At 50.0% G+C, this 27,980-nt stretch overlaps 1 protein-coding gene across 3 annotated transcripts in view; it reads left to right on the top strand.

The window, feature by feature from the left end:
- USP43 (ubiquitin specific peptidase 43) overlaps positions 1-13,630 on the top strand; it is a 49,055-nt gene extending 35,425 nt beyond the window's left edge. For all 3 annotated transcript variants that reach the window (XM_045985807.1, XM_045985806.1, XM_045985808.1), the window contains exons 13-15: positions 317-475; positions 1,605-1,769; positions 11,877-13,630. In XM_045985807.1, coding sequence (XP_045841763.1) covers positions 317-475; positions 1,605-1,769; positions 11,877-12,937 — 1,385 coding nt within the window. In that variant the 3' untranslated portion in view covers positions 12,938-13,630. The remainder of the gene's footprint in view (positions 1-316; positions 476-1,604; positions 1,770-11,876) is intronic.
- The last annotated feature ends 14,350 nt before the right edge of the window (positions 13,631-27,980 follow it).

Raw genomic sequence — 27,980 nt, 5'->3', positions numbered from 1 at the left:
ATTTAGGGCTCCCTATTGTTGGAGATTTTGCCTTAGCGAGGGCTACAACGTAAGGATTCAGCTTCAAGTCACGGCACGCTTATCTCAGTCAGCATCAGGGAGCATGACAGATGGATCTTTCTGACTCCACAAAATTTATTTCTGGCCAAAAACGGGCTGATTTTTCTCATTCAGTTACAAACATGTCCATTTTTCAGCTCTGCTTGTCTGAAATGCCTTTCTGGTTTGGTTTGTTTTTGTTTTTGTTTTGTTTTGTTCTTTGTTGGTGGGGTCAGGGGACGCCAGTAATTGGCACTTGGGATTTGGACCTTTGCAGCCTACTGCCGGAACTCTCTGGATGGCCAGTGGTACAGTTACGACGACAGCACAGTGGAACCGCTCCCAGAGGATGAGGTCAACAGCCGAGGGGCTTACATCCTGTTCTATCAGAAGCGGAACAGCATCCCTCTCTGGTCAGCCAGCAGCTCCCTGAGAGGTAGGCGTTCACCGCTCAGGACGGAGAGGGGAGCTAGGAAGGTACTTGCCGAATGACAGGGACCAGGACAGGGGGATGCATGGGATCTGGCACAGGGAGCTCCTCCTGCAGCACAGAGATTTGGGCATGATGGGCCAGTGTCCCATTCATAAGTCTGTGAGATGGACACGGTGAAACCCAAGAAGGGGAAAGGAACAATACCAGGTAGCAGGTGACTTTTGGTGGTTTGGGGGTTTCAGTTCTCCCGTCTCTCCTCGAGCCAGACTTTAATTTTTTTTTTCTTAGAAGATTTATTTTTTTGTTTTTCAAGCCAGAGACTGAGGGCACGAGTGGGGGGTGCAGCAGGGAGTACCAAGCAGACCCCTGCACTGAGCGCAGAGCGCCCCGCGGGCCCCAGCTCACGACCCTGAGAGCGTGACCCAAGCTAAAACCCAGAGTCGGACGCTCCACCGACAGAGCCCCCGGGCGCCCCTCGGTCCAGAATTTAATTACACTTGTGCACACACTTGTGTTCATACTGTTAGGAAGGGCAGGTGGTTGTGAGGGACTCGGGCCTTGGGAACAAACTTAGCGCATTCACCATACCCAGTGACATGCTCGCTAAACAGCTGCAACTTGGCTGTCGGGAGGGAGAAAAAAAGAGGTCAGAGTTGACCTCCTAAGGTGATTGATCTCACTCACAGTCCTATCCTTATCTTTGGAATGAGAGCTTTTTTAAAAAAATACTCATATTTTTTCCTAATAATCATCAGAAGGTCAAATTAAACCACTGACGCCCCCCAGAGGTCTGAATCTGAGGAAGCCTGCCTGCCTTTTGCAGGGGCAGAATGAATAAAAACATAACCTATTTACACAACCAGAGTCGGTGATAAAAGTAAGAGGAGGGACAGCCTTTCAGGACCCATCCACACCCCGACCTCTGTGCCGGAATGCCTTTCCCTACATTTCCAGCTTGGTAACACGGCAGAGCTGTCATGGGGGCTCTACTCCGGTCCTAACGTTTGTTTATGTCCTTCTGCTCTGGTTCTGCAGTCCCAGGGCTCGGGGTTGGGGGTCCAGCCACGCGAGGCTCCCCCGAACCGGACCAGGTGGGGCCGGGTCCAGCCTCCTCCCTGTGTTTACCCCGCAGGCTCCACCAGCTCCACCTTCTCTGATCACTGGGTCCTCCGGCTGGAGAGCAGCCACAGCGGCGCCCGGGGGAGCCTGCTGTCCTGGAGCTCCAGCCCCGGCCCCTCCCGGCCCCAGGAGCCCGACACTCCCAAGTTCACCACCAGCCTCTCCGACCAGGAAAAGGGTATGTCCTCTCACGTTGGCCAGATTGGCTGCTTTTTATTTTCCATTTCTGGACTAAGTGGCCACTTGGGTGTAAAGACTGCCATCTCTCCTCTGAGACCAGCCCTCCCCCTCCTCCTCCCCTGTCCACTGCCCTCCAGCCGCAGGTGCGTTCCCTCCTGGCTCCCTGGGGCCTTCTGTCTAATAGGGACGATGATGTGTAAATGAGTAAATGCATTAATGGCCTGGTGAGAAGCAGGGACTGGGGGAAGAGGTAGATCATCAGAGGGACAAGTTTTCTAGGCGGGGGTTGCAGGGGGTGCGATGTCCCCATCACAGGGACGGGGACAAGTGTGGGAGGGCAGGTGGCGGACCGTGGTTGTCCCAGCCAGAAGTGGCATTGGCACTGGAATGCTGGGTAGGGGGCGGTCAGATTCTGGGTGTATGGGAAGGTAGAGCTAACGGGGTTTGCTGCTCTGGGGCATTAGGGAAGGAGGGGAGTCAGGGAGGACTCTTGGCTGAGCATCTGACCAGGTGGCCGGCACTGCCGCTTGTGAGACGGGAGAGGGTGAGGTCTGTTTTGGAGGGAAATTTCCACACGGTCATGTCGAGACCCCTGTAAGACTTCCAAGTCGGGACGATAACCAGGGGAGGCCGTAAATAGTTGAGAGCCCTCAGCACTTGGATGGCATCGAAAGCCCAGGGAAACTGGGGGGACAGAAAAGAGGACAGCCTGACACCACGCCTCACAGCTGCCGTCACATCTGTTGTCGGAGAGCCAGGGGTACCTACAGAAGCATAGTCTTCCTGGAAAAACTGCGAGCATGCGTGCACCCGCGTGCGTGAGTGCGTGTGTCTGTCGTGCAGCCTGTGTGTTCCTTCCCTCGGAAAGGAAAGCAGCAACACGCTCTGATTACTTACAGTTTCCGTGTTTCCCATTAGCTCCAGAATTCATTGCTAAAATAAGATGATTTTTTTAAGGCAGTTTGACCTATATACGGAAAAGTGCATTCATCACACACGTCTATCAGATGAATTATCATAACATGTACATACTCGCGGACCTATCATCTGGTGAAGACATAAAAGGTCCGGGGTCTCCCCCACCCCCTGGTTCTCTCTCCAACATCACTGTCTCCCTCCTTTCCGGAAGTATTACTCTGACTTCTAACACCATAGGTTCCTTTTGCCCCCGTGGGAACTTGGCGTCAGTGGATCTCTGCTGTCCGTACTCTTTCCCATCGGGCTTCTTTTGCTCATCGATCTGTGAGATTCGTGTGTGCTGCGTGTAGCAATGCTTCTTCCCCTTCGTTCCATGGGCCCAAAACAACAAAACAAAATCAACCCTCAGCCAGCTGGGACACAGAAAGTTCTCCGCACAAAAGAATTGTCCACGAGTGAGCGAGAGACGGACATTATCTGTTGATTGTTCACTCCCGTCAATAGCCAAGAGCAGGGATTTGGGAAGAAAGCAAGCGTGATGGGTGGGGGAAGGGAGACCCACCACCTCCTCTCCGTGGACTCTGAAACGGACCTGGGGCTGGCCTGGAAAGTTCGGTTTGATCATCAAGGGAAGCACCTCGAGTTACAGGCAGAGGGATTCCTCAGTTGTTCGGTGACTGTCCAGAAATGCCTGCAGGTTTGCGGAGAGCCCACAGGAGGGGTCCTCTGCGGGGGAGGTCGGCTGCCGTCCCTCCCAGCATCTCCACCTCGGCGGACGGGTCAGCTTCCAGCATCAAAATCTCCTACCTCGCAAGAGGCGTTTACGGTTCACTTACACGTTCTGTTGTGGTTGCTTTTTGGGGTCGTTTCCGGTTTGGGCTCGGTTCGGTGTTTCTCAGAGTTGGGCATGTTGGTAGAGGAGTAGGCAGAACACGGATAGGAGTGCTCCTACGTGCCTGTGACGTTTGTCCAGTTTCCTTAGAATGCGTTTCTGTGGAAGCAAAATGTTTAATGGATTATGTTCGGACTCACCCTGTCTGAGCGTTCCCCTTCCCCTCTTGTGATGGACATTTAGGGTCACGTCTGGTGAACAAGAAAGGCCTTCTTTTCCAAGCTTGCCCATGCCCATCAGCGTGAGCCTTGGGTGAGCTCATAGATCATCACGGTTCTGTCCAGTGGCGTGGGGCCTCGGGCCACTTCTCACTCCTCCCCCGGCACAAAAGCATTTCACACCCACCCTCTCTCTCCCCCAGGAAGGCCAGCTTGCGAGATGGCCTAGCTTCTCAGCCTGGTGCTCAGATAGCAGTCCGGCACAGCGTTCAAGAACCCCCCAGAGAGACAGGGCTAGGGTATCTCAGCTTGTCACCCGCATCTCCAGGAGGGTGACATGAGAAAGCTGAGCCTCGGAAGTCACCAGTCGCCGGCTTGCCTCCTTGGAATAGGGCTTAGGGCTGCACATAGACCCCCCGCTCCGTGGCTGCCTGGTGTAAATTCCAAAACCAAGTTTATTCGCGTGGCCTCGGCAAGAGCCTGGCTTCCAAAGGGAGTGTTCCCTCTTGAGGTTTGACTGAAGTGGTGATGGGATTTTGGAGCCTGTAGAGATGGTTGAGAAATCCAGCCTCGTTTTCTTATTTTCTGGCCTGAGCAAGCTCCGACTCCAGCATACAGGTTTCGGTGGCAGTTGGTCCCCTGCCCTGTCCCCGTGGGTTTTGGGGAGAATTTTATCACCGTGAAAAGGAATACTCAGGTTCTCTGGAGAGGAACATGGACAGCTGGGGAGTCCCATCTTTCCAGTAGCCATACTATTCGATTTCTAAAGGCTTTTTATTCTATTTTTTTTTAAGATTTTATTTATTTATTTGACAGAGAGCACGTGTGCCAAAGAGCAGTAGCGAGGGGGAGGGGCAAAGGGAGGGGGAGAAGCAGGCTCCCCGCTGAGCAGGGAGCCCAACACGGAACTCGACCCCAGGACTCTGGGATCATGAGCTGAGCCAAAGGCAGACGCTCCACCGACTGAGCCCCCCCGGCACCCTAAGTGCATTTTAACCAACAGGGATGGACCCAAGTTTTGTGGGGACTGCGGTGTCTGTCACTGGGGACAGGTGTAAGGAGAAGCTCTTCAAGAAGGAGGATGTGACGGGGCGCCGGGGTGGCTCAGTGGGTTAAAGCGTCTGCCTTTGGCGCGGGTCATGATCTCAGGGTCCTGGGATCGAGCCCTGCGTCGGGCTCTCTGCTCAGCGGGGAGCCTGCTTCCCTTCCTGTCTCTCTCTCTCTTTCTGCCTGCCTCCCTGCCTACTTGTGATCTCTGTCAAATAAACTCTTTTAAAAAAGAAAAAAAGGAGGAGGATGTGAAAACGCCTTCCTTTTGCAAATTTTATTTTAAGAAAAGCAAGACCCTGTGAAAAACAGTGGCTAGGGCCGTTCGCAGAAGCCCCCGCCCCGATCTGGAAAGGGGCCCTGGACTTCATCCTTCCAGCAGACGTGCTTCTGATGGTAAATTATCCCTGTGGTTTTTATTGGGCCTTGGAGGCTTTGTTTTTCATTTTATCAGTGCTTTACTGGTTCCAGATTGTGTTATTTCTGGGTTTTATTTCCATTTTGAAGGTTATCTGGGAATTTGAAGAATTTATGATTTTGGGGGGAGGTAATATCTCCCTTTAATTCTTTCTAATTTTATGGCTTATGATCCCAAGAATGTAGTTTTCAAAAAGCATTCCCTCATTTATGACCAGGTTAAGTACATATTCATTATTTCGTCTGTCTTCTGTGTACGCATGAAATAATGCCTGTTGTGTCCTTTGGAGGGATATGAGCTTTGTGCCGTAACTGCTAAATGAGGTGAGTTGATTTTGGGATTCACTTCACCTTGTCTTTAAATTGACTTTAGCAGGGACTGCCTGGCTAGGAAGGAGGTCTGTCTATTGCATCCTTCCTCTGTGGCCATGTTTTTAAGTATCCAGAGAGTTGAATAATTTGTGCTTTATATTTTCGCTGCTTTGTTAACAGGTGTCTGTAAGCTGATGACTGTTAGGTCTTCTTTATAAACTTTTTTCATTATAATGCAGTTCTTTGTCTTGCTTAATGCTTTTCATCTTAAATTCTACTTTGTCAAGGGGCGCCTGGGTGGCTCAGTCAGTTGAGGGTCCGACTCTTGATTTCCACTCAGGTCAGGATCTCAGGGTCACAGGATCAAGTCCTGCATCCAGCTCTGGGCTCCATGGAGAGCCTCCTTGAGATCCTCTCTCTCCTCCCCTCTGTCCCTCCCTCTGCTTGTGCTCTCGTTCTCAAATTAAATACATAAAATCTAAAAAAGAAGATTCTATCTTGTTCAAGATTAGTTGTTCTACCCTTTCCTTCTTTCTTTGTGTTTGCATTTGTCTGGTATCATTTGCTATTATCCTTTGCTTTATGAATTTTTCCTTTGGAGTTAACTTTAAGGGGTTTCCAGTAAACACTGTTGCAGTTTTATTATTTTTGTTGTTATATTTTTAATGTCAGAAATTGAGGGCCTGTCTTAAAGGGGAGCATTCAGTCCATTCATACATTTTTTTAAAGATTTTATTTATTTGATAGAGAGCGAGCACCAGCAGGGGAGAGGCAGGCAGAGGGAGAAGCAGGTTCCCCACTGAGCAGAGAGCCTGATGTTGGACTCAGTCCCAGGACCCTGGGATCATGACCTGAGCCGAAGGCTTAACCTTAACCGGCTGAGCCACCCAGGTGCCCCGTGTCCATTCGTAGAATTTAAAGTAACAACCATAAACTTGATTTTGTTTCATTAAAAAAACATTTTTCTTATTACTGTTTGTTTTTTCTTTTTTCCTTATTTTTGCTGAGTCGATCATGTTGCACTTTGTTCCTTTTTTTCCTTCGTCTGGAAGTTCTACCCTGCTTTCCCATCTAACTCATTGTCCCTTCATTCTTTTTTTTTTTTTTTTAAAGATTTTATTTATTTACTTGACAGAGATCACAAGCAGGCAAAGAGGCAGGCAGGGCGGGGGGAGGGGGAAGCAGGTCCCCTGCTGAGCAGAGAGCCCAATGCAGGGCTTGATCCCAGGACCCTGAGATTATGACCTGGGCAGCGGAAGGCAGAGGCTTAACCCACTGAGCCACCCAGGCTCATCCCCGAATGAATGAAGCCACCCTTCATTCTTCACAACATGTACAATCAAATGCATTTCCCTGTTCGGTGCTACGAGAAGCTGGATCATGTTATTCTGTGTCATAGTTCATTCCCTGCAGTGAGATGAGACCTAATAATGCTTGCATGTCATCCCCTTCCCCCGAAATGAGCACTTTTTTTTTTTTTTAAAGATTCTATTATTTGACAGGCAGAGATCACAAGTAGGCAGGGAGGCAGGCAGAGAGAGAGGAGGAAGCAGACTCCCTGCTGAGCAGAGAGCCGGATGTGGGGCTCGATCCCAGGACCCTGAGACCGTGACCTGAGCCGAAGGCAGAGGCTTAACCCACTGAGCCACCCAGGCACCCTAAAACGAGCACTTTGAAATGCTTTTAAGAGTTCCCTCTGGTCTGTTTCAGGAGCCCCCTCCTCCGCTTTACTCCCTCCCCTGTTAGATTCTCAGAGATGCTCTAGTCCTCGGTTTTAGGCTATGAGCGCTGAGCCTTTCCAGATCCCACACACGCAAACATCACTTTGTAGCCCCAGCCTGAGACCCGACGGGGGTACGTGGTACACGGGCGGCAGGCTCCTCGGAGCACCCTGTGTGGCTTCTTTCTGTCCCCTGCATCTTGAGGTCTGGGTTCTGAATCTTCAGTGTTTGGTCAGAGTCCTTTCCAGGGGTGGGTGACACGCCCTCCCCTCTGCGGAGGCATGGGTATTTCTTGGACCGGAGCCCGAGTGGCCCCTTGGCTAGTTGGAGGACTCTTGGATTAGAATTCTTCCCTCTCCAGTGTCTGTAGATGTCAGGGTTGCAGGTGAGAAGCCTTTTTTTTCCCCTTCCTTCCTGAGAATCATTTGTTCTTTCTGGCTGAAAGCATTTGCGAGTCTGTCTTTGAGCTTGGAGTTTGTAAATTGCACCTGTATGTGGCTAGGTCTGTGTTTTTGTTCATACACAACCTACAACCCCCAGAGCCTGTGCATCCGCAGACACAGCTTTTCTTTAGGGAAACTTCTTTTGTTTAATTATCATCTGACTTTTCAAATTCCTGGTATTTGCCTGGTGGGCCCCCTGGATCCATTTTCTGATCAAGCTTTTCCCTGTGATTTTTGTGTCATTTTGCTCTAAGATGTGAGATGCTGCTTTCCCTTTATCTTTTCAGCCACTGATTTGTGTCTCAGCAGTGACCCTGCGTGCCTTCAATGCATTTACTGCATCTTAAAACCTAGAAGACCTTTTTTCAGCCCTCTCTCGTTCTGTACGTGAATCTCCCCGAGAGCTCTTTTTCTCTCTTCTAACATTGGAGCTCTGTTCTGATGGTTCTCACGGTTCTGTTGATTCTATTTATTTATTTAGATTTTTATTTATTTGTGGGGGGGGTGTGCACAAGTAGGGGGAGCAAGAGGCAGAAGGAGAAGCAGGCTCCCCACCGAGCAAGGAACCCGATGTGGGACTCAATCCCAGGACGCTGGGATCATGACTCAAGCTGAAGACAGCTGCCCAACCAACTGAGCCACCCAGGTGTCCCAGTTCTGTTGATTCTTATTCTCTGACTCCCAGACCCCCTTCCATGTGTTGGTTTTTTTTTTTGTTTGTTTCTGCCCATTGGGGCTCCCTCATTCTTGGAGTGATGGAAGGGGCGGTGGCCTCGGCTTCCAAGGCAGCCCTTTCGCCCTCTCCAGCCTCATTCTGCTGGCCTAGTCACAGAAGTGGATGAGGCTTAGCCACGTAGATTGTCCTGACCCTCTATGGGACCAGAGGATAGTCGGGGGGTCAGGCTTGCCCCAGGTTGCTTCTGCAACCAGAGATCTAGGTGTCTGCAAATACAGATGGGGGCAGAAGATGAAAACCCTTAGTGGGGAGCCTCTTCTCCCTTGGTTACAGCCTGTGGTCTGTTTGCTGCTTCCCTGACCCACCAAGCTCACAAGTGCCACAGGGCCTTTGCACTTGCTGTTCCCTCTGCCAGCAGGCTGTTTTCCCCCAGTCTCCACATGGCTTCCTCCTCCCTTTCCCTCACGTCTCTCCTCACTCCTCTGTCGCTGACCACACTACTCCCCCCTCATTCTTTGTCGTAGCTCTCAGCACTACATTCCATGAAAGCAAACATTGTTGCTTTCTGGCAAACCCCCTTGGGGACAGGCACTTTGGGCTTTTTTTCCCACAGCTGTATTCCCAGCACCGGAAACAGCCCTTGGCACCCAGCAGGCTCTCATTACGTGTCCCTTGACTGCGTCAGGGGGTGGCTCTAAGAGGCACAGTGGAAACCCTTGCATAGACTGAGACCAGTGGACCCAAAAGCTGGTCCTGTTGTAGGGGGACTAAGGATGGTTGGGGGGAGCCCGCCCCTGCTCACAGCACGCATCAAGAGGTCAGAATGATGCCTGATTTCATTATCCGAGGATACAGAGTCACATGGGAACAGATAGGGCATTTCCTAGGGCAGCATCTGTCATTCCCAGAGTCACGGTGAGGAGGGGCCTGTGCCCTCCATTTGCCCGGCCGCCATCTGTGTGAGGAGGCCTCGTGGGACCTGGGAAGCCCATCAGGCAGGACCTGGGGCTTCTGTAACCTTCAGGAAGGACTTAACTACTTATGTCTTCCGTGTGGCTTAAGGCTCTAGGCCTTTCCTGGTTCTCAAGCTGACCAAGTGTGAGCAAGGCCACAATTCCAGGATGGGGAAGAACCCTCGCTTGGGCATCTCTGAATGCCACCTCTGCCTCCGGCTCCCGGCTTCCAGGAGGTCCCCCCAGGGACAAGCAGGGGGAGCAGCCTCCCCTCCCCCAGAAGGGAGAGCTCTGTGAACAGTAAGCATCAGCGTGGGCTCTTGTCCCTTCCGTCTGTACACCACGCCCACCGTGCCTCCCCTGCTGCCGTCTGGAGAAAGAGGAGGAAGGGCTCGTGTGGGCATCTGCAGTCCCCGTGCAAGGGAGCTGCAGGGGTGACATGGGCCGGGCCCCCGGCCTTTCATCCTGGAAGAGGGGCCACACTGCCAAGCCACCTGCCAGGCTGCCGGCTGTGTCCTCTTGTCCTGAAAAGCTGAAGGTCACAGCTTTGTCCTCCAAATAAAAGCTTCCCTTTCTACCCTTCCCAGGGTTGTGGGCAAAAAAATGTATGTTTCAGACCCCAGGATGGGAACTTAATGGGGGAGCGACAGGGTCCATCGAAATTGAAGCTGCAAACTATTTTGGGTGACATTATGTCTCTTACTGACCAATCTGAGGAAATGCTTTAAAGAAAATAATACCATGTGAAAAAAAAATTATTAAAAGCCACCAGAATGGTCCAGGGCAGGTAAAATTCCCCCAGGAACCTCTGAGATGCTGTCATACCCCTCCGGGCACCAGTGGGCACTGGGCTCTGCCTTCCCATCACCTCTTCCCCGGGAGCCTAGGTGGTGGTGCGTCCCCAGCCAGCACACCCCAAGCTGTCACCCGTCCCCTGGAAACCCTGAGTCCCTCTGTGTTGAGTTCATCCCAGTTGGCTGTGCTGACAGTAGAGGTGCTGTGTGGAGGAGGGGTAGGGCTGCTCTCGTGCTCACTGGTGTGTGTGTCGGCTGTGGGCCAAAGGCTGTGTGGTTGACGTCAGGTCTTCATTAAAATGCACGTGACTATCCCTGAACCGTGTCATTCGTGTGGGTAAAGTGTTTTGTTTTTTTCCCCCTCCGCAGTGACAGGCATCTTCGACATCAAGGCAGTATGATGGTATAATGACCGATGACCGAGTTCCTTTGCTTTTTGCATTTATCGTTGTGTTAAAATACACAGAACGAAGTTTATCATTTTGACCATTCTAAGCGCACATTTCAGGTGTTCACATCCATCCCTGTGACTCTTTTCATCTTGTAGATCTGAAAGTCTGCCCATTTCACAGTAACACGACACCTTCCCGTCCCCCCGCCCCTGGCCACCACCTGTACACTGTCTGTCTCTCTGGTTTTGACCCTTCTGAGCTCCTCATGCGAGGAAATCATGCAGTGTTTGTCGTTTGGGGACTGGCTATGGAGGTTGCTTGAGACTCCATATGAATTTCAGGATGGATTTTTTTGATCTCCGTAAAAATCCCCATTGGGATTTTGATGGGGATTGTGCTGACGCTGTTGATCAGTTGCTTTGGGTAATGTCGTTTTAGCAATATTAAGCCTTCGAATCCATGAACATGGGATACCTTTCATTTCTGTCTCTAATTTCTTTCTTCGTAATGTTTGTAGTGTTGTACAAGTCTTTCAGCCCTTCAGTTAATTCCTAAGTATTTTATTCCTTTTGATGCCATTATCCATGGAATTGTTTTCATAACTGTTTCTTAAGAAAAAATATACAGCCATGGTTATCTGTGTTATTCCCTTTAGAAACAATAAGCTTTAGGAAAGAATTAAGAAGAAAATCAACCATACACAGCATCCCAGGGCCCCCTCGGTGCCTTGTCACTTTAGTGTTTATCGCTCCAGACGTGTTCATATGTTTTCACATGCTTGTATCACACACACGTGTGCAAGTGGGATCACATGGTTTTTCTGGACTCTCATTTCATATTACACATCAAAATGTGTTTCCAACTACAGACAGGTGCTGCGTGAAGACAGTAAGTGGCAGCTCTGATAAAACTAAATGCACATTTGAGTTATTTTTTAGCCCAGGGTAGGATATCTGAGAGTCTTGCACTTGAAAAGTACAAGCACCTAATTTGACCTGGAAAAGGAAGGACTTTTGCTGAGTAATCTGCTTCATGCAAATATTCAGCTATAAATGAAAATGATGTTCTACCATAGGGCTAGATGCCTCCAAGACTGGGCTTGACCTGGAGTCTGGGCTGTCTGGGCATGTAGCTCCCTTTTTTGGCACTGGCTTGCCCTGTGGCTTCGAATAGGTAAATGAATTCCATGGGACAGTGGGTGTACACATGAGTGCTCCCAAGAGCTAGAACCCTGGGGTCCTGCGCGCTGCTGTGTCCCCGACGCCCAGTGCTGCCTGATGCATCAGAGATCTCAACCCATGTCTGTTCGACGACAGGCATCACAGTCATTCAATGCACCTGGAGGGAAATTTGGGCACTGATGTTCTTGGTGTCTCTTTCAGGAGGGTTGACGTCCAAGCCTTTGGTACGGGGCGTACGAGGTCGAAGCATCAGCATGAAGGAGCCCACTCCTTCCAGAGCCAAGCAGGGGCCCTTCAAGACCATGCCCCTCCGATGGTCTTTTAGACCCAGGGAGAAACCCCTGGGTGCGTCTGTTGAGCTGGTGGAGTACTTGGAGTCCAGACGGAGGCCCCGATCCACGAGCCAGTCCATCGTGCCGCTGTTGATGGGTGCTGCAGGTGAGGACGCCGCCGGCTCTGCTAAGGGTCAAGAGGGTGGGCGAGCCACTGAGAGGGCGCCGGCCGGAGTGCCCTGCCCCTCGAGCCACGCCAGCCCCTCTGCAGCCCCCGGACTCCCAGATGGTCTGAACTCAGCGAGGAAGGCCAAGGAACATGAAAGTCAGGAGATTGGGCTCCCCAAACAATTTGACCTACCCCTCATGGTGATGCCTTCAGTGGGGACTGAGAAACGAGCCTGGCCCGAGGGCCAGAAGACCGCGAACTGCAAGGGAAGTAGCCAGGCAGGGAGCCACGGCAGGGTACCCTCCCCGACCAAGGAGCCTCTGGGCCCAGCGGTGTTACCTAGAAACCGCGCAGACAACCGCCAGAATGCCTTAGCCAGGATGAGGGCCAGTGTGGAAGCCAGAGACCCTGAGGCAGACAGGTTCCCACAGGGGACCCTCACCCTGCTGAGATCTGTGTTTTGGAAGAAGGAGCACAAGCATAACAGGGCGGAGGCGGCCCTCCGGGCGTCCCCAGTGTCCCTGGCGAGCGGCAGGCTGAGCCCGGCTGTGGATGAGCATGCCCGAGGCTCCTCTCCTTCCTTCCAGATCCAAGGGAGCCTGGCCAGGGCGCCCGCCAGCTGCCTGGAGAGGGACGTCTGGTCAGCACCTAGCTCTCTCCGCCTCCCTCGCAAAACTGGCAGGACCATGAGGGCCAGTGCCCCGGGCCCGTCACAAAGGACAGTTCCCGGGGACCACACTCCTGTTGGCACCTTGCAGAAGGTGAAATACCACACCCTTTCCTTAAGCCGGAAGAAAACGTTACCTGAGTCCAGTTTTTGATGGTGTGTTCCAGTTCCCCCCAACGCCGCCCCCCACCCCCACCAAGCTGGTGAGCCTCAAGACAGAGCAGCTGCAAGAAGTTTGTGTGTGTCGAGAGTGGGCTTTCCAGAAGCCAGTTGTCTTGTGACCCCTGAAAATTTAAAAAAAAAAATTTTTTTTTGGTCCCTACCTCTAGATCTCCAACATAGCATGTCCAAATATTCCTGTACCATTGGGTGCTTTCATACGCATCGGCCACGAGATGGTGCAGTTGAGTCAACATTACTGGTTCAGGGCAAGGAAGGGATTTGTTTCCCTAATTCCCCGGCCTGAGGACATAACTGGGGAGAGAGATTCCAACGTGGCCCAGTTTGACAGCATATAACCCTGCAGAGAAGCCTCGTAAACAGGAGCCTAAGACATCAAATCGGTTCTTGCCACTGGCTTCTCTTGCTCAAATCTCTAATGCTTCTCTGGGATAAAGCCTTCAAGATGCCAAAAACCATCATAGTGACCTTCAGGCAGGATTCGGGGAGAGATGGCACAGAAGTGACTGAGATCATAGGAAGATATTTAATATATAGCAAAATAATTGTATTACTGTTTTTCAAGGTATTTAAAAAAACTATTTTGATACTAGGAATAGAAGTTCTCTTTAAGAAAAAATTAAGTATGAGATCTATGTACAGTTTTAATAAAAGCCCATTGGTGAAACATGCAGACGGCTCTCTGAGTTATTCATGTTTAACAACTGATCTTTTTTTTCCCCCTGAAGATTATAATTTTAAGTTATCTCTGCACCCAGTGTGAGACTCGAATCCACAACTCTGAGATCAAGAGTTGCCTGGGCTGGCCAGGCGCCCCAACCAGTGATCTTGTTCTGTCCCCACTGGGCCAGCTTGGCTCCGTGCTGTCGATACCAAAGTAGTGACCTGAGTTGTGTCTGAAATTTTAAATAAATTGACTTTGCTCTTTTTAAAGAAATGGGAGTCCCCTCAGGTCTCTGTCTGGAGGGCTCATACTTACAAGGTCTGAGAGTCTGAGCCTGTCCCCACACACTGGTAGTCGACCGTCCCATTTCCTCGAGCTTTATTCTCTCCTTTCTAGCTGCTCTGACAGATGTCCCACTAATTCTTACTGGGAAGCTGCTACGCCTGACCCTGGGTCTGTACTTCATCTGTTTTCTAGAAATACTTCCTCTCCGATGGGAACCAGTTGTACAAAACATTAGACTCCAGAAATTAAGTTTTCTTCATACCTATCGTGTGACTCATTAGTATGTCTCTGCTACTTTAATTTTTTTCCTTAAGGAGGAAGAATGAGGTCTTTTTTTTCCCCCTAATGAGAAAGACTACTTTTTTTTCCCAAGATTTTATTTATTTTAGAGAGAGTGAGCAGGGGGAGGGGCAGAGAGAGGGGGAAAAACTCAAGCAGACTCCACTGAGTGTGGAGCCCAACCAGAGGCTCAATCCCATGGCCCTGAGACCCTGAGATCATGACCTTAGCGGGAATCAAGTCAGATGCTTAAGCGACTGACTCAGCCAGGTGGCCCGGGAAAGACTGCTTTGAACCACAATTCCGAAATAGGAAAAGCTGAGAGGACCCAGCCACTTGGCCTCACAGGGCGACATGGAGCCCAGTAGACCATGCGCTTGCATTTCAAAAGGCATCCAGGTTCTCAAGCGTGAGTTGATGAGTCTCGGGCACGAGCACCACGCGTGTCCTCTTGGGCTATGGGAGTCTGGGAATCCTGCTATTTCCAGTTCTTTCTCCTCTGGTGGTGCTCATTTGTCGTCTTTGGCTCCCATGCCCTTCTAAGGTCAGCCTCCCTTCCTCGGTCCTCTTGGGGACTGGGTGATGACTTAGATGTGTACCCTGTTGGCTTCTCCCCTAGAAAGTCTCAACTTTTGGGATCCCCTTGGATACCATGAGTGGGTCCCAAGTGTTAGTGGTGGTGTCCGTAATGCACCGCGGGCTGGAGCGTCTTCCCTGGGTGCCGGACTTGGAGGTTTAGTAAGAGACGGTGACACGTGGACCTTGATGGCTATGTCTGCCACCCCATGTCTTCCATGGGGATGCCCGAGGCCCCTTGGTGTCCCCTTCCCTGCACATGCTTTTCCCTTTATTGGAAACTGGCAAGAAAGGCTGTGAGAATAAGTGTCTGGGAAAGGATTTTGATCTTTCCAGAATGAATCTCAATTTAATGGTTTTCCCTCAGGAAAATTGGTTCCTTAAGCCTTGTTTTCTTATTCTTTAACAAGTGTGCAAAATTTCTGAGGGAAATCGAGCTGTAGCACCCTATTTTGGAAGTCACAGTTAATGTAAATTGGACAAAGTTGGAGGCATAGACCTGTTGATGGGTTCCTGAGAGCTTTATTGGTCCTTCAAACATCCCCTCCAGCCCCCAATTTTCTACCTGAAAAGAGTCTCGGGGCACTTGGGTGGCTCATTTGGTTAAGTGTCCGGCTCTTGATTTGGGCTCAGGTTATGATCTCAGAGCTGGGGATCGAGCCCCGTGTCTGCGCTTAGTGCAGAATCTGCTTAAGATTCCCTCCCCCTCTCTCTACCTGCCCCCCCCACTTGTGCTCCTCCTCTCTCTACAATAAGTAAATCTTTTCAATAAAAAGAGGTTTCTGATGAGAGTCCTACTCTGAATAGGTTAAGAAGGTGTGTGTAATCACTGCATTCACGGTGGAAATAGGCTAGTCACACTCCCTTACGAGTGCCGGTCTCTGCGCCGTGCAGAAAAGGACTCTCTAGACTGACACCTTCCTGCAGGGAATCAGCCCCACCAAAGAAACATGTTGAGGTGGTCGGAGAAACACGAGGTCAGAGGAGCACCAGCTCCAAACCTGGGTGTGGAGAATTAGAAATAACCCCCTGTAAAGATTGACTTCTGGCTTTCTATAGCTGGATTCTGAAACGTTCTCCCCATCTGTGGCTGTCTGTTATGATGCCGTAGATGAAAAGTTCATCTTCGTGGCCCTCTGTGGTCCCCAAATACCTCCACAGTGACACCTGCATCACTTGTGACATCATGATGAGGTCACAATTGAGCCCAGGGAAGGGGGCGACGTCCCGAAAGTGTCTGTGGTCATATGTTTTCCTACAGAGAAAGGCAGTTCCCGATCAGACGCAGACGTAACAGGCCGTGGTGCAGGACCAAGACGGGCTCGGTGTCTTCACAGGATGGAGGATGGAAAGTAAGGGCAATTCCACTCTGGCCAGAGCACTGCGGTTGGGGATTCTCGCTTAGAGAACACAAGACATTGGACCGATTAAAGGACCGGACCTGAGTCACTTCTCAGATGGTCCGAACATCCAGTCGGGAGCCCCAGCCGGACATTGAACCAGATCCTTCCCGACCCGGGACCTGAGTCTTGATTTACCCCCGAGAGACCAGACCCTGGTGCCAGGCTGCCTGGCGTTCCCAGCCCCTGTGTGGCTGTTTGAGTTCAGGAAGTTAGCGCAGCTCTGCCATGGTTAGCGTTCCTTCTCTGCGAAGTGAGGAGAACAACAGGAACGGATCCATCAGGTGTGGAGGGTATGAAGGGAGCTAGTTAGCAAACATGAGTTAATCCCTGTTACGAGGGCTCTGAGCTGCCGGGAGACGATCCAAGTCAGTCGTGCTCTGAGAACCAGAGGTCCTCCCAGTCCTCGGAACAAGCTGGTTTATAGTGTCGTGGGGTGACAGGGTAGATCCCCAGAGGGCTAGCGGGAGACATTCACAGGAGGCTGGGTAAATTCTTCCATTGACGTATAATTGGTTCTGGAGGTTTGAAAACCTTCTGTTCCACTGCCTTAGAAGTGGACTAAAGTTGACTCCGTTTTTAGAGATCCTGGAACTTATCTGTTTGCCGTTCCAGCCCATTTAGGGGCCATATTTATTTTTGTCCCTGGCCGAACCCAGGCAGTTCCTACCCAGGGAATGTTCTGAATGGAGATATTGACGAGTCAGCTGGCAGAGTCATGAAATCACTTTGACGTTACCCAACATTCTAGTTTCTTTCAGGGGTTCAACCCTACATGCAGGGTCATGGCCAGCAGGCACTATTCAAGCAAAGGACTTCCAGACATAGCCGGTTCCTGTCCTTCTAGCCACATCCCAGAATTCCCCCCCCCCCCACACACACACACAGGCTGGATTTGAATGGATTTGAGTGCAGGTGCCTGGGGCATCCTGGTGGCTGGGGCCGTGTCACACGCTCTTTCGTCAGACCTAGGCCAGCCAAGCTACACAGACTGATCACGTCCACCCTCCAGAAGGAAAACGCAGGTGCTCTTTGCCTAAGATGGGAATCCTGGCAGACACATCAGCTCACGGCCCCTGCTGTGGGCACCCGGAATGTTTCTCTCTCACTCCATCGACTTTCCACCTGAGCTGACTTCTCTGTTTCTTCTCCCCTTCTACCTTTTTCTTCTCCCCTTCTTCCCAAGTCTTTGCTCATTGACCAAGGCCCTCCAATTCAGTCCATCCAGTACATGAACAGCCCCATTAACGTCTAAATCACGGGTGGGAGAGATCAAATTTATTTTTTTTAAAGATTTTATTTATTTATTTGACAGAGAGAGATCACAAGTAGATAGAGAGGCAGGCAGAGAGAGAGAGAGGGAAGCAGGCTCCCTGCTGAGCAGAGAGCCCGATGTGGGACTCGATCCCAGGACCCCGAGATCATGACCTGAGCCGAAGGCAGCGGCTTAACCCACTGAGCCACCCAGGCGCCCCATGGGAGAGATCAAATTTAAAGAGCACTCCACTGTCAAAAAAGTGGTCTGACCCATGTGTCGGGTAGTGACGCTCTCTTTTCTCCATCCCTAGATGGGAAGTACAAATAGAGTCGTGCAAGCAACCAACAGCCTTTTTGTAGAGGTCCCAAGTTCAAATTCAGGGTTTGCTATTAGTTAGGCCTTATGGCCTGTATATGGATGTCTTGGGGCCTTGGTCTGTTCATCGGTGTAATGGGAACTCGGCAGTGGCATGCCGGGTGGGCTCACGCCAGCTCCTGGAAGCCCACTGTTAAATATTCTGGAAAGTCACCAGGCACCTGTAGTTGAAATCTGTCATGGTGCAATTATTTACAGGATAGAAATCAGCAAATGCTGCAAATCAGGCCTTCCCCCCTCCCCCTTTCCTCTCCTGGAGAGCCAGTTTGCCAGGACACCCCTGAAATTATGATACCATCCCTTGTTATTTTCATGGGATCATTTAGGAAAATGGATCTGAAAGCTGGAAAGTGAGAGTTTACCAAGCAGTCATGAGTCTGTGCTCTGGAACCAGCCAAACATGGCCTAGAACCCTGCCACTTCCCAGCTGGAGACCCAGGGCCACTTACTTCATTAGTCTGCGCCAGAGCTCCGTCACACGAGGGGACAATGATAATACACCCAGCTTGCGGTGTCGATGAAGGGACTGAATGTGTTAACAGTGGGTGCTAGTAACATTGAACAAGAAATTCTTGGTCACCGTGCTTTGCAAGGGATCAAGCACCAGTCATCAAGAAAAGATTATTAGGAGGAGCAGGAACCTTCTCTGATTTACGTGGAGGGTTTCATAGACCGTCAGAACTGATCACGTACTTGCATACCAGCTGGTGATGCTTTTGGATACATTCCAACATGGTTGGTGCCTCCAGCCGGGCTGGCAATCCTGCTCTTAGGCAGATCTGTTTTAGAACTCTATTTCCTCTGAGACTCGAAATCTGCAGGGTCGGGACAGCCTGTGGTCCTTCGTGCTCTGGGTGCGGAGAGCTATACGACTTTGGAGGAGAGGGAGGAGGACCTCCAATTTCCCAGCCTCTCTTATAAGGCGCATTCCCAAAAGGAAGACATACGGATTTGAGTAGGTTGGATTCTAGAACACGTACTTACTAGAGGTCTCTTTCAGAGACCGCCCGGAATCTGTTGCTGTCTCTGGCTTCCAGCCTGCATGGGCGTAACTTGATAGCTGGCTGCCCTAGCTCCCTGAGTATTAGCTTCAGGACGGAAACCACGACCACCACGCCACCAAGCAATATTTACTCCTGCATTCCCGGGGCTCACTGATTTTCCTTCCTCCTCCTCCTCCCCCTTCCCCTCCCCCTCTTCTTTTTATTTTAAAGATGTTATTTACTTATTTGGCAGAAAGAGCACAAGCAGGGGGAGCAGCAGGCAGAGGGAGAGGGAGAAGCAAACTTAGACTGGATCATACTGAACCATTTTTAACCTACCAAAATGGCGATTTCATGTGTTCCTGTTCAATGACTTGGCCACAGTCACCTGCCTAGTGGAAGGAGAGCTAGAATCTTCTCTCTGTGGAGTGAGCTTTCCAAGCCGATGACTACAGAATTCTAGCAGAGAACATAAGAGACAAAGAGGACAGGGAAACATGAGGCACAATGGATCCCATAATTTATAGCAAGTCTCTAACACAACAAAATTGAGTTTGAATTTAAATATATTTTAAATTTCAGTTTTCCCTAACTCTTGCCATCTGTGAATCTCTCAAGGGCATGCACCTGCTTGGGGTAACTGTCCCATTCTTCCCCTGCAAGCTCCCCCCGCCCAGTCCCATCGGACCATTGCCCCTGCAGCAACCTCGCAAAGTTGACCCCCAAACTTCATCCTTTTTTAGGAGCTGAGGACAATGCCGCCTCAAATAGAAGCATCCACAGCAGCCTCAAGGCAGGTCTCCGACCCTCGAGTGCAGTGGAAATACGGTAAGCTGCCTCCTGGGGAAGTTTGCCAAAATGAGTTCCTTCGAGATTCTTCTGCAGATAAAGGCAGCTCAGAGGAAGGCATAGTTAGGTAAAGGGAAGAGGCGCACGATATGGGGAAAAAGTGACAGGGCTTAGAGACAGCACCGAGGAGACAAAGAACGACTCGAGAGCTTCAACCGGAGACATGGCTGGCCTGAGTTTTAGAACCAGTCACGCGCTGATCGAAGATGCCTCGAGCCAGTCACTGTATCTCCCTGGTCTGACTGTGGTTATATGCAAAATCCAGAAGGAGATCCTTGCAACGGGAAGGGTCCTTCAAACTCTGATATATGACTGCATTGGAAAATGGTTCTGGAGCCAAACTTTCTGGAGTCTGTGACCAGATCTGTTTTTTACCAGATTTGCAGTTTGGGCGTGTCCCTCCTCTGTAGCTCGAGGATGATGGCGGAGCATCACAGATGGTGCACCCCGCCGGGGTATCGTAAGGATCATACTTACTTGAAAGAGTCACGAGAGTGCCTAGCCCATGAAAATGCTCCGCTGGTCTTTGTTTTTATTATGCCTCTTACCTTCTCATCGAGGTGAGCTTCGTAAGTCCTAAGGCAAGATTTAGAAAGAGTTCACGACAAAGGAAAATAGCTCAGCTGGGGACACGTGCTCCATGGACCGGCTTCAGTCATGGCGAGGTGGACATAGGACGCACTTAATTCTCTCTTAAAATCGAGGGAGCCCTTCTCTTCAGCGCCCCACCAGGACCCTGTGTCTCCAGGAAGGACGAAAGGAGACGACTCCTGGACTTGCTGTCTGTGTGCCCAGCATCTTCTGCTGCGTCCCAGCGTGACAGAACCACACCTGTGCCCGGTCCCCGATTTTGTTGCCATGCGTTGTGGGAACCCAACCAGGAGACAGAAACCACAAAGTTTCGGACAAGTTTAATATAGACAAATATACTGCCTGGCAAAATTTGATGGGAATGTGGCCTCGAGGGTATGCAGGAAAGCTGCTTTCAGGAGGGACCCCCCAGGACGCACACCAGTGCAACCCCCCAGAGGGGGTGCTGGGAAGGCTCTTGGGGGCTGATGGCCACCACGGGTACCCAGCACTGGGAAGATGTCTGTGTGCTGAGAGAACCAGCAAGAACTAGGACGAGAAGCCCCTTCTTTCCGCAACACCTCTCCAGTGTCCTCTGCTGACAAAGCTTAGCGTCATGCCAGCTGGAAAAGGAGAGATGTTTAGAAGGTCCAAATGCCTGTTCACAGAGCAGATAATGAAGTGTGCCTTAGAAGGCAATTTGTTGATAACTGGTACCAGCTGTGTTTTTCCCAGTCCCGTGTTCTGGATTCTTCCAGATGAACAGGGCAACCTGTCATGGGTCCTAGCTTTATGCAGGTGCCCTTTCCCTAACCCTGCAAAGGTGTAAGGAGACCCCTACGGGCATGAACTCCAGGCTCTGTGCATTTCCAGTCCCTTGAGCCGTTCAGTCCCTGCCCACGTCTGGTTTTCAACTTCATTTCCATTACTGGCACCTACAGTGCTTCATTGTGAACATTGTAACACCCTACAACTTTCAGCGTTTTCTTTATGTCTGCTGTGGGGACTGGAGTTGACCCAGAAGTACCAGGCACCACGGATAACCGTTGCACGCATCCACAGGGACACACAGGGACACAGGTGGGATATTTGACACCTTTTCATTTGCAAATCCACAATGTGATTTTGTAAATAAAATCACAGATAGGATCCCCTCTAAGCATCATCTTGCAGGTAACTTGATAGTGGGAAGGGGCCTCATACATTTGATCATCATAAAAGAATAATAAACACCATTGGGAACAAATCAGAGGACGCCGGGTGTTGGGGGGGTTGTTCAATCTGTTAAGCATCTGCCTTTGGCTCATTGATTCCAGGATCTTGGGATCGAGCCTCGAGTCCATCCCAGCTCATCGGGGAGCCTGCTTCTCCCTCTCCCTGCTGCTCTGCCTGCTTGTGCTCTCTCTCTGTCCAAATCAATCAATAAATCAATCTTAAAAAGAAAAAAAAGACACAAATGAGAAGGAGCACCGAGCTTGGAGTAGTGCAGACAGGGTAGGCAGGGCAAAGACCCACGTATGGGGTCTTGACTTCATCGGCCTCCGCTCCTCCCTCCCCCGTGCTCTCCTCCCCAGTTCCCAAACACAGAGGCTCTCTCGGGCCCCTTGGCCTTTGCCATTCTCTCTTTCTGGAACATACTTTCCCCGCTCCACCTGGAAAATGTCCTTGCAGGCTTCAAGCCTCAACTCAGCTGTGACCTCACCCTGGGGAGCCCTCTGGGCACCCCTGTATGCTTGGGTTCCTACAGAACATCGGGATCGCCCATGAGACCCTCAGAGCTCGAGAGTGGGAGCTGTGTGTCCGTCTCCCCTGCCCGAGCAGCTTAACCTAGTCCAGCTCCTTAAGCAACAGAAGAAGACCAGAAAGTAAAGGTCTGGACATCCCTTACCCTCGCCTGGCCCCAGTCCGGGGTGGTCAGAGCAGTCCCTGTGAAACTGCTTAGGACAGTCTCCTCCTGGACATTCTGGAACCTTCTCTGAGTCAATTCCCAGTGGCCAGGGATGGGACTCCCCCTTCCACCCCGCAGAGGCCAGCCACCCGACATGCTGAATTTTTTCTGCAAGCCCACGGCCTTGGGTCCCTCTTTGTTTCCCAGGACAGGAGGACGACACTCCGTAGACTCAAGCACTGGGCACAGTCAGGACCGAGCTCTCTGCCGCCCTCGCCAGGAATGAGAGGGAGCACCGAGGCTGAGCGCGTCCGTGGGCTTCTTTGAAAAATCCGGAAGCCTATTAAGGGCAACGGAAACCCATCAGTGGTCTCTGACCTCCCAAACGGGGCCTGTGCTCAGCCTCAAAGTAGTGTCTTGGAAAGGGTACATGGTCTGTGGGGGAGAGAGTCTCCCCATGATGGAGGGAGCGGAAAATAGTGCTTTCATAAGCAAGTGGGGGCAAAGGATGATGCCATTTGGGAAAGCATCTTCAGTATTATTTTTCAGAAACATTTATTTTAGGGGGACAGAGAGTACGAGTGGTGGGAGGGAGAGAATCTCGAGCCGGCTCCCCTGCTGAGCCTGGAGCCCGACGCGGGGCTTGATCTCACGACCCTGAGATCATGACCTGAGCCGAAACCAAGAGTCCAGTGCTCAAATGACTAAGCCACCCAGCCGCCCTGCATCTCCAGTGTTTTGAATGTGTATTTGCAAATTGGAAAGAGGCTTGCAAGCTAGGAAGGGTGTACAGATTCTCAACTGCAGAGACTATGCCCTAAACACTCAGATCGGGTTTTCGTGAAATCTAATCCGACTCACTTAAACCTGAATTTCACAGAGAGGCAGAGGGAAGACTTTGATGTGTATCTAAACATGTTGAAAGGTCAGAAAACCTGATTTTGGGGGCCAAAGTTTCTCCCGCCTTCTCTGTCCCATCTCGGGTGTGAGAGTGTCCTTGAACCCCGGAGGGCAGCCCCAGACCTTGGGAGGTGGAGGGAGGCAGCCGCAGTCTCCAGGGGCTTATTGAACCGTGCATGTTGTAGTATAGGGACAAGAAGGCCTTTCATCCACGTGTAATTTTTTTTCTCCTGCAGCAGGGCCCAGGATGTCAGAGGATGGGGGGAAGAGGGAAGGTATGGCTTGGTGGCCATGGTATCAGCAACACAGATTCCCGGGGTCACCCGGGCTTGGAAGTCCTCAGGCAGAGGGCTGTGCCCCCCCCGCCCCCCCCCCCGCCCTGGGTACAGAGCCTGGGGCCACGCCTCCTCCTGGCCTCACAGATGCCCTGAGCCCCAGGGATCACGGATGCTGTACGAAGTGGAGCCCATGGGATCTGCGGCATGCTAGCTCCCATGTCCTAAATCCCTGGAACCTGAGATCACCCCCTCACATGGCAGAAGGGAGTTTGCAGGGGAAAAAAATGTGAATAAGTTAAGGACAGAGAGGTGGGGTGATCCTCTGGGTGATGGGCGTGGGCCCCGCCGTCAGCCCAAGGTCCTCATGAGGCACAGGCAGAGGACGGTCCGAGTCAGAGACAGAAGACAGTGAGGATGGTGACAGGGTCTGGAGAGGCAGACTTTCCGGGGCGACGAGCAGCTAGTCCACAGCACGGAACCGAAGCCAACTTTCCAAATAGTTTTGTTTTGAACGAAGAGTATTGTTGTTACTGATGTTTAAACATTCAGATCAGGCGAGTCAAAATCCCGTCAGTCTCTATTGAAATACCTATGGCCCTGGGTGGTCAGTCACTTACCCTGTGTTGATATTTTTCCTAGCTGAGATGCTCCTTGCTCCATGCGGGTGTGTGAGTGAGAGAGAGAGCGAGCGAATGTGTACGTGCGTTTCTATATGTAGTAGTGTATTTGTTTATGGCTGTCTGTCTAGTAAATGGATTTTTTTTTTTTTTACGACATACAAGCTTCAGGGACTCTGTATTTTGAAGAGTCCTGAATGCCAACATGAGGCATTTAGGTTTGATTTTTTTTTAAGATTTTATTTATTTATTTGACAGACAGAGATCACAAGCAGGCAGAGAGGCAGGCAGAGAGAGAGGAGGAAGCAGGCTCCCCACTGAGCAGAGAGCCTGATGCAGGGTTCGATCCCAGGACCCTGGGATCATGACCTGAGCCGAAGGCAGAGGCTTTAACCCACTGAACCACCCAGACGCCACTTAGGTTTGATTTTTAAAATGAATCGGGGTCAGGGCATCTGGGTGGCTCTATTAAGCACCTGCCTTCAGCTCAGGTCATGATCTCAGGGTCGTGGGATCGAGCCCCGCATTGGGCTTTCTGCTCAGTGGGAGCCTGCTTCTCCCTCTCCCTCCGTACTCTCTTTCAAGTAAATAAATACAATCTTAAAAAAAAAAAAAGAATCAGGGACTTGGGAAAAATTTGAATACAAGTATGGCATGGGAAAAGTCATTTAGGAAAAATACTCAGGATTCGTGAAGATATTCACTGACCATAAAAACACCACCCTCAGCAAATAACCCTAAGCCAGTTGGCAGAGTGTAACTTGGGTGATCTTTTCTGTTTTCCAGAAAGCCAACACAGTGCAAGGACCTGGACAGAATCAGGGTGAGATTGGAGCACTGGGTTGCTGGCAAGGGACCTAAAGCCCATTTTTTTCTTTTAAAATATAAGTACTATACTTATAGAAAGCCAAGAATTACAGAAAAGTAAAAAGATAGGGGAAAATCCCTGAATCGTTCACTTTTTGATAGGAAATCCAGTTTCTAGGGCTGTTTTCCTCATGATTGATCAATTCTCTCAAAGGAATTCTTTCAACATTTCTGGCTGGTTAACCGAAAAGCTATTTCAAAATTTCTTCATTATGGGGATGCCTGGGTGGCTCAGTCAGTTAAATGTCTGCCTTTTGCTCAGGTCATGATCTCGGGGTCCTGGGATCGAGCCCCATGTCGGGCTCTCTGCTCAGTGGGGAGTCTGCTTCCCGCCCTTCCTCTCCCTCTGCCTCTCTCCCCATGCTCATGCTCTCCCACTGTCTCAAATAAAATCTTAAGAAAAAGAAATTCAAAATCAAGTCTTTTAAAAAAATGTCTTCATTAGGGGCGCCTGGGCGGCTCAGTGGGTTAAGCCGCTGCCTTCGGCTCAGGTCATGGTCTCAGGGTCCTGGGATCGAGTCCCACATCGGGCTCTCTGCTCAGCGGGGAGCCTGCTTCCCTCTCTCTCTCTCTCTCTGCCTACTTGTGGTCTCTCTCTGTCAAATAAATAAATAAAATCTTAAAAAAAAAGTCTTCATTAAAGACTAATAGATCTTTTGATGAGTTAAAAAATGTTTATTGCCTGCCATTTGCAAGGTACGGGGATACCTGTCACCACACGCTGTGATTCCTTAAGTACAATTCTGTATTAAGTAATTATTTTATCATATTTTGAGCCGTTGTTTTGCTTTAAAATGACATAGTATATTTACAAAATGTTATACACAATCTAAGTGAATCAGTCCCTTCCTCCCGGCCCTAAGTGAATCCCATTACCCTCCCCGGACGTAACTCTCGTCATCTGTTTGGAAAGTTTCCTTCCGCATCTTTCTTGTGCATTGCTTTTATAGGAGGAAGCAGGTAATTTTGGTCCGTTTGTGTGTTCACACATTTGCTTTTCTGCAACTTGCTTCTGTAGTTCAACAGTAGGACTCGGGGATGTTTCCCTATTGGTGTGTATGGACACACCTCCTTCCTTCCAACTTGTGTTCTATGCGCTATAGGGCTCAGGTACCAGTGAGTTTTAAACCCCTACTGATGGACATGTCCTTTTATCCAAGGGATTCTGATGTGTTTGCAGTCATAATCATGGTTAGGTTCTTTAATGCAGGTCTTTTTTCCCCGTCCTTCCATATTTCTTCAGCTAGGTCTTGCATCTGTCTTTTATTTATTTGCAAATATTTTATAGTTTTTATTGCTATGGAAATGCATCTTTTTCTCTATCACACTTTCAGTAGCTTTGAAACTATTTTTTGTTTGTTTGTTTTCTTTTTAGTGCATCTTGTATCTGGTCAGCTTGTTGACTATCATTTATTTTATTAGGTTTTTTTCTCTTATTTATGTCAATTTGTCTCTCCCAGTTTAACATTCCTACTTCTTCTTAATTTTCTTATTTTACTGTACCCGTTAGGACAAGCAGTGCCTTGCTTATTTGAACTGGGAAAGGCTGGCATTCTGGTCCAGTTAATGACTTTAACTTTTCAACCTTTGAGGTATAATGTTTTTTGTAAATATCCTTCCTGGGTGGTCCTTGAAGAATTTAAGGGATCTTTTGATACTATTTCCTTAGTTTAAGAACAAGTTTTAATTTTTCAACACTTTTTCACAGTGAAATTATCGTGGTTAGTTTATTTTTGTTTTTTGGCTAGTGTTTAATGTGTGCTTCAAAAATGCATATTCTTTTTTAAAAAAAGATATATTTATTTATCTTAGTCGGGGGAGGGACGGAGGGAGAGGATGAGACAGTCTCAGGTCGACTCTAGCTGAGCCCAACACGGGGCTCAATCTCACGACCCTGAGATCATGACCTGAGCCGAAATCAAGAGTCAAACACTTAACCGTCTGAACCACCCAGGCACCCATCAAAAATGTGGTTCTTTAGGCACAAGATCCCATGGATGAGTACTGGATCAAGTCTGTTGAGTTATTCACATACTCTAACACTTTACCGATTTTGTCCCTTACTCCCTTACTCAAAAATCTATTGATTTTTGAAAAGACAATTAAAATATTTCACAGTGATTTTTTCCATTATATTTGTTAGGTTTTTGGTTTATAGATTTCAAAACTGAGTATTATTAGATGGCCAGTTTATCTGTTGTGTATTTTGTTACTAGAAATGTAAAAGGTTGGGTGTATTTTTTCCCCTTGAAAGTTCTACCCAACATCCTGCAGTTGACTTTGACGGGCCCAAGGGAGTCCCTCTGACCACCTTTGAACACTGTGGCCAGAAGTAGTACGCCGACTCCCTGGGTCTGGGTAGCAGGTCTGTGGCTGGCTCCAAGGGTGGGATTGGCCCCGTGTAGACAACATGACTGAGATAGGAAAGGCGGGGTTCTCACAGAAACATGAGAAGGAAGTGGGATGTTGGGCAGGCTAATACCATAGATGTGTGCTTTCTGTGCCTGTCCCCCAAATCAAGGGTTTCAATATGTGGAGATTAAGGAGGAAGACATTCTGGGTGGAAGGAAGCTATGAAGGGTTGGATTGTTTAGGAGAAACCGTCGTGTCTTTTGACAAGTTAGAGAGTAGGGGCTGGGTCCTGGAGAGGAATAAAGCTGGTGTCTTTGGGCCAGACCATTTTTACTTTATTTAGCAACTACAGGGGAACCCATAATTCAGATATTTCCTGCAAACTTCTCCCCTTCCAGAATTACCAGGCAGAAGGGAAAGACCAGTGATAAGGGCAGGAAGTTCCAAGAAAGGATCCGAGGCAAAAGGCTGACTGATGAGGCTCAGGATACAAATAACTCAATCAAAGGAGTGGACCAGAAGCAGAAACCAGGGGCTGCCCGAGAGCGGAAGAGGCGAAGACTGTGGTTTCAGAGGGTGACTCCCAGGAGCCGGTGTCCATGGGAAGCTCATGACCCTCCCCGAAGGGGATGGTGCCTGCCAGCTGGCATCAGTATGCACATAGTGACAATCGCCCACCGTGAGTACCATTTTCCTGCCCTTCCCATCCTCACGTAGTCCTCACCTTATTGTCTTCTGGTCTCCCTGTTTCTCTTACAGGTCGAGACACAACTACTTTTCACTGGTTTGCACAGTGCTGTTTTTTCCCAGCCCACCCACTTGGCTTTCACCCACCCAACAGACTGATCTCAGCATCTTCTTTTTCCCTCTTTGGAC

The sequence above is a fragment of the Meles meles genome, chromosome 18 (genome assembly GCF_922984935.1).
Source record: "Meles meles chromosome 18, mMelMel3.1 paternal haplotype, whole genome shotgun sequence".
In the NCBI taxonomy this organism is placed as follows: Eukaryota; Metazoa; Chordata; class Mammalia; order Carnivora; family Mustelidae; genus Meles; species Meles meles.
Note: the sequence above shows the minus strand (reverse complement) of the source record. Positions and strands in the feature narration are given on the sequence as shown.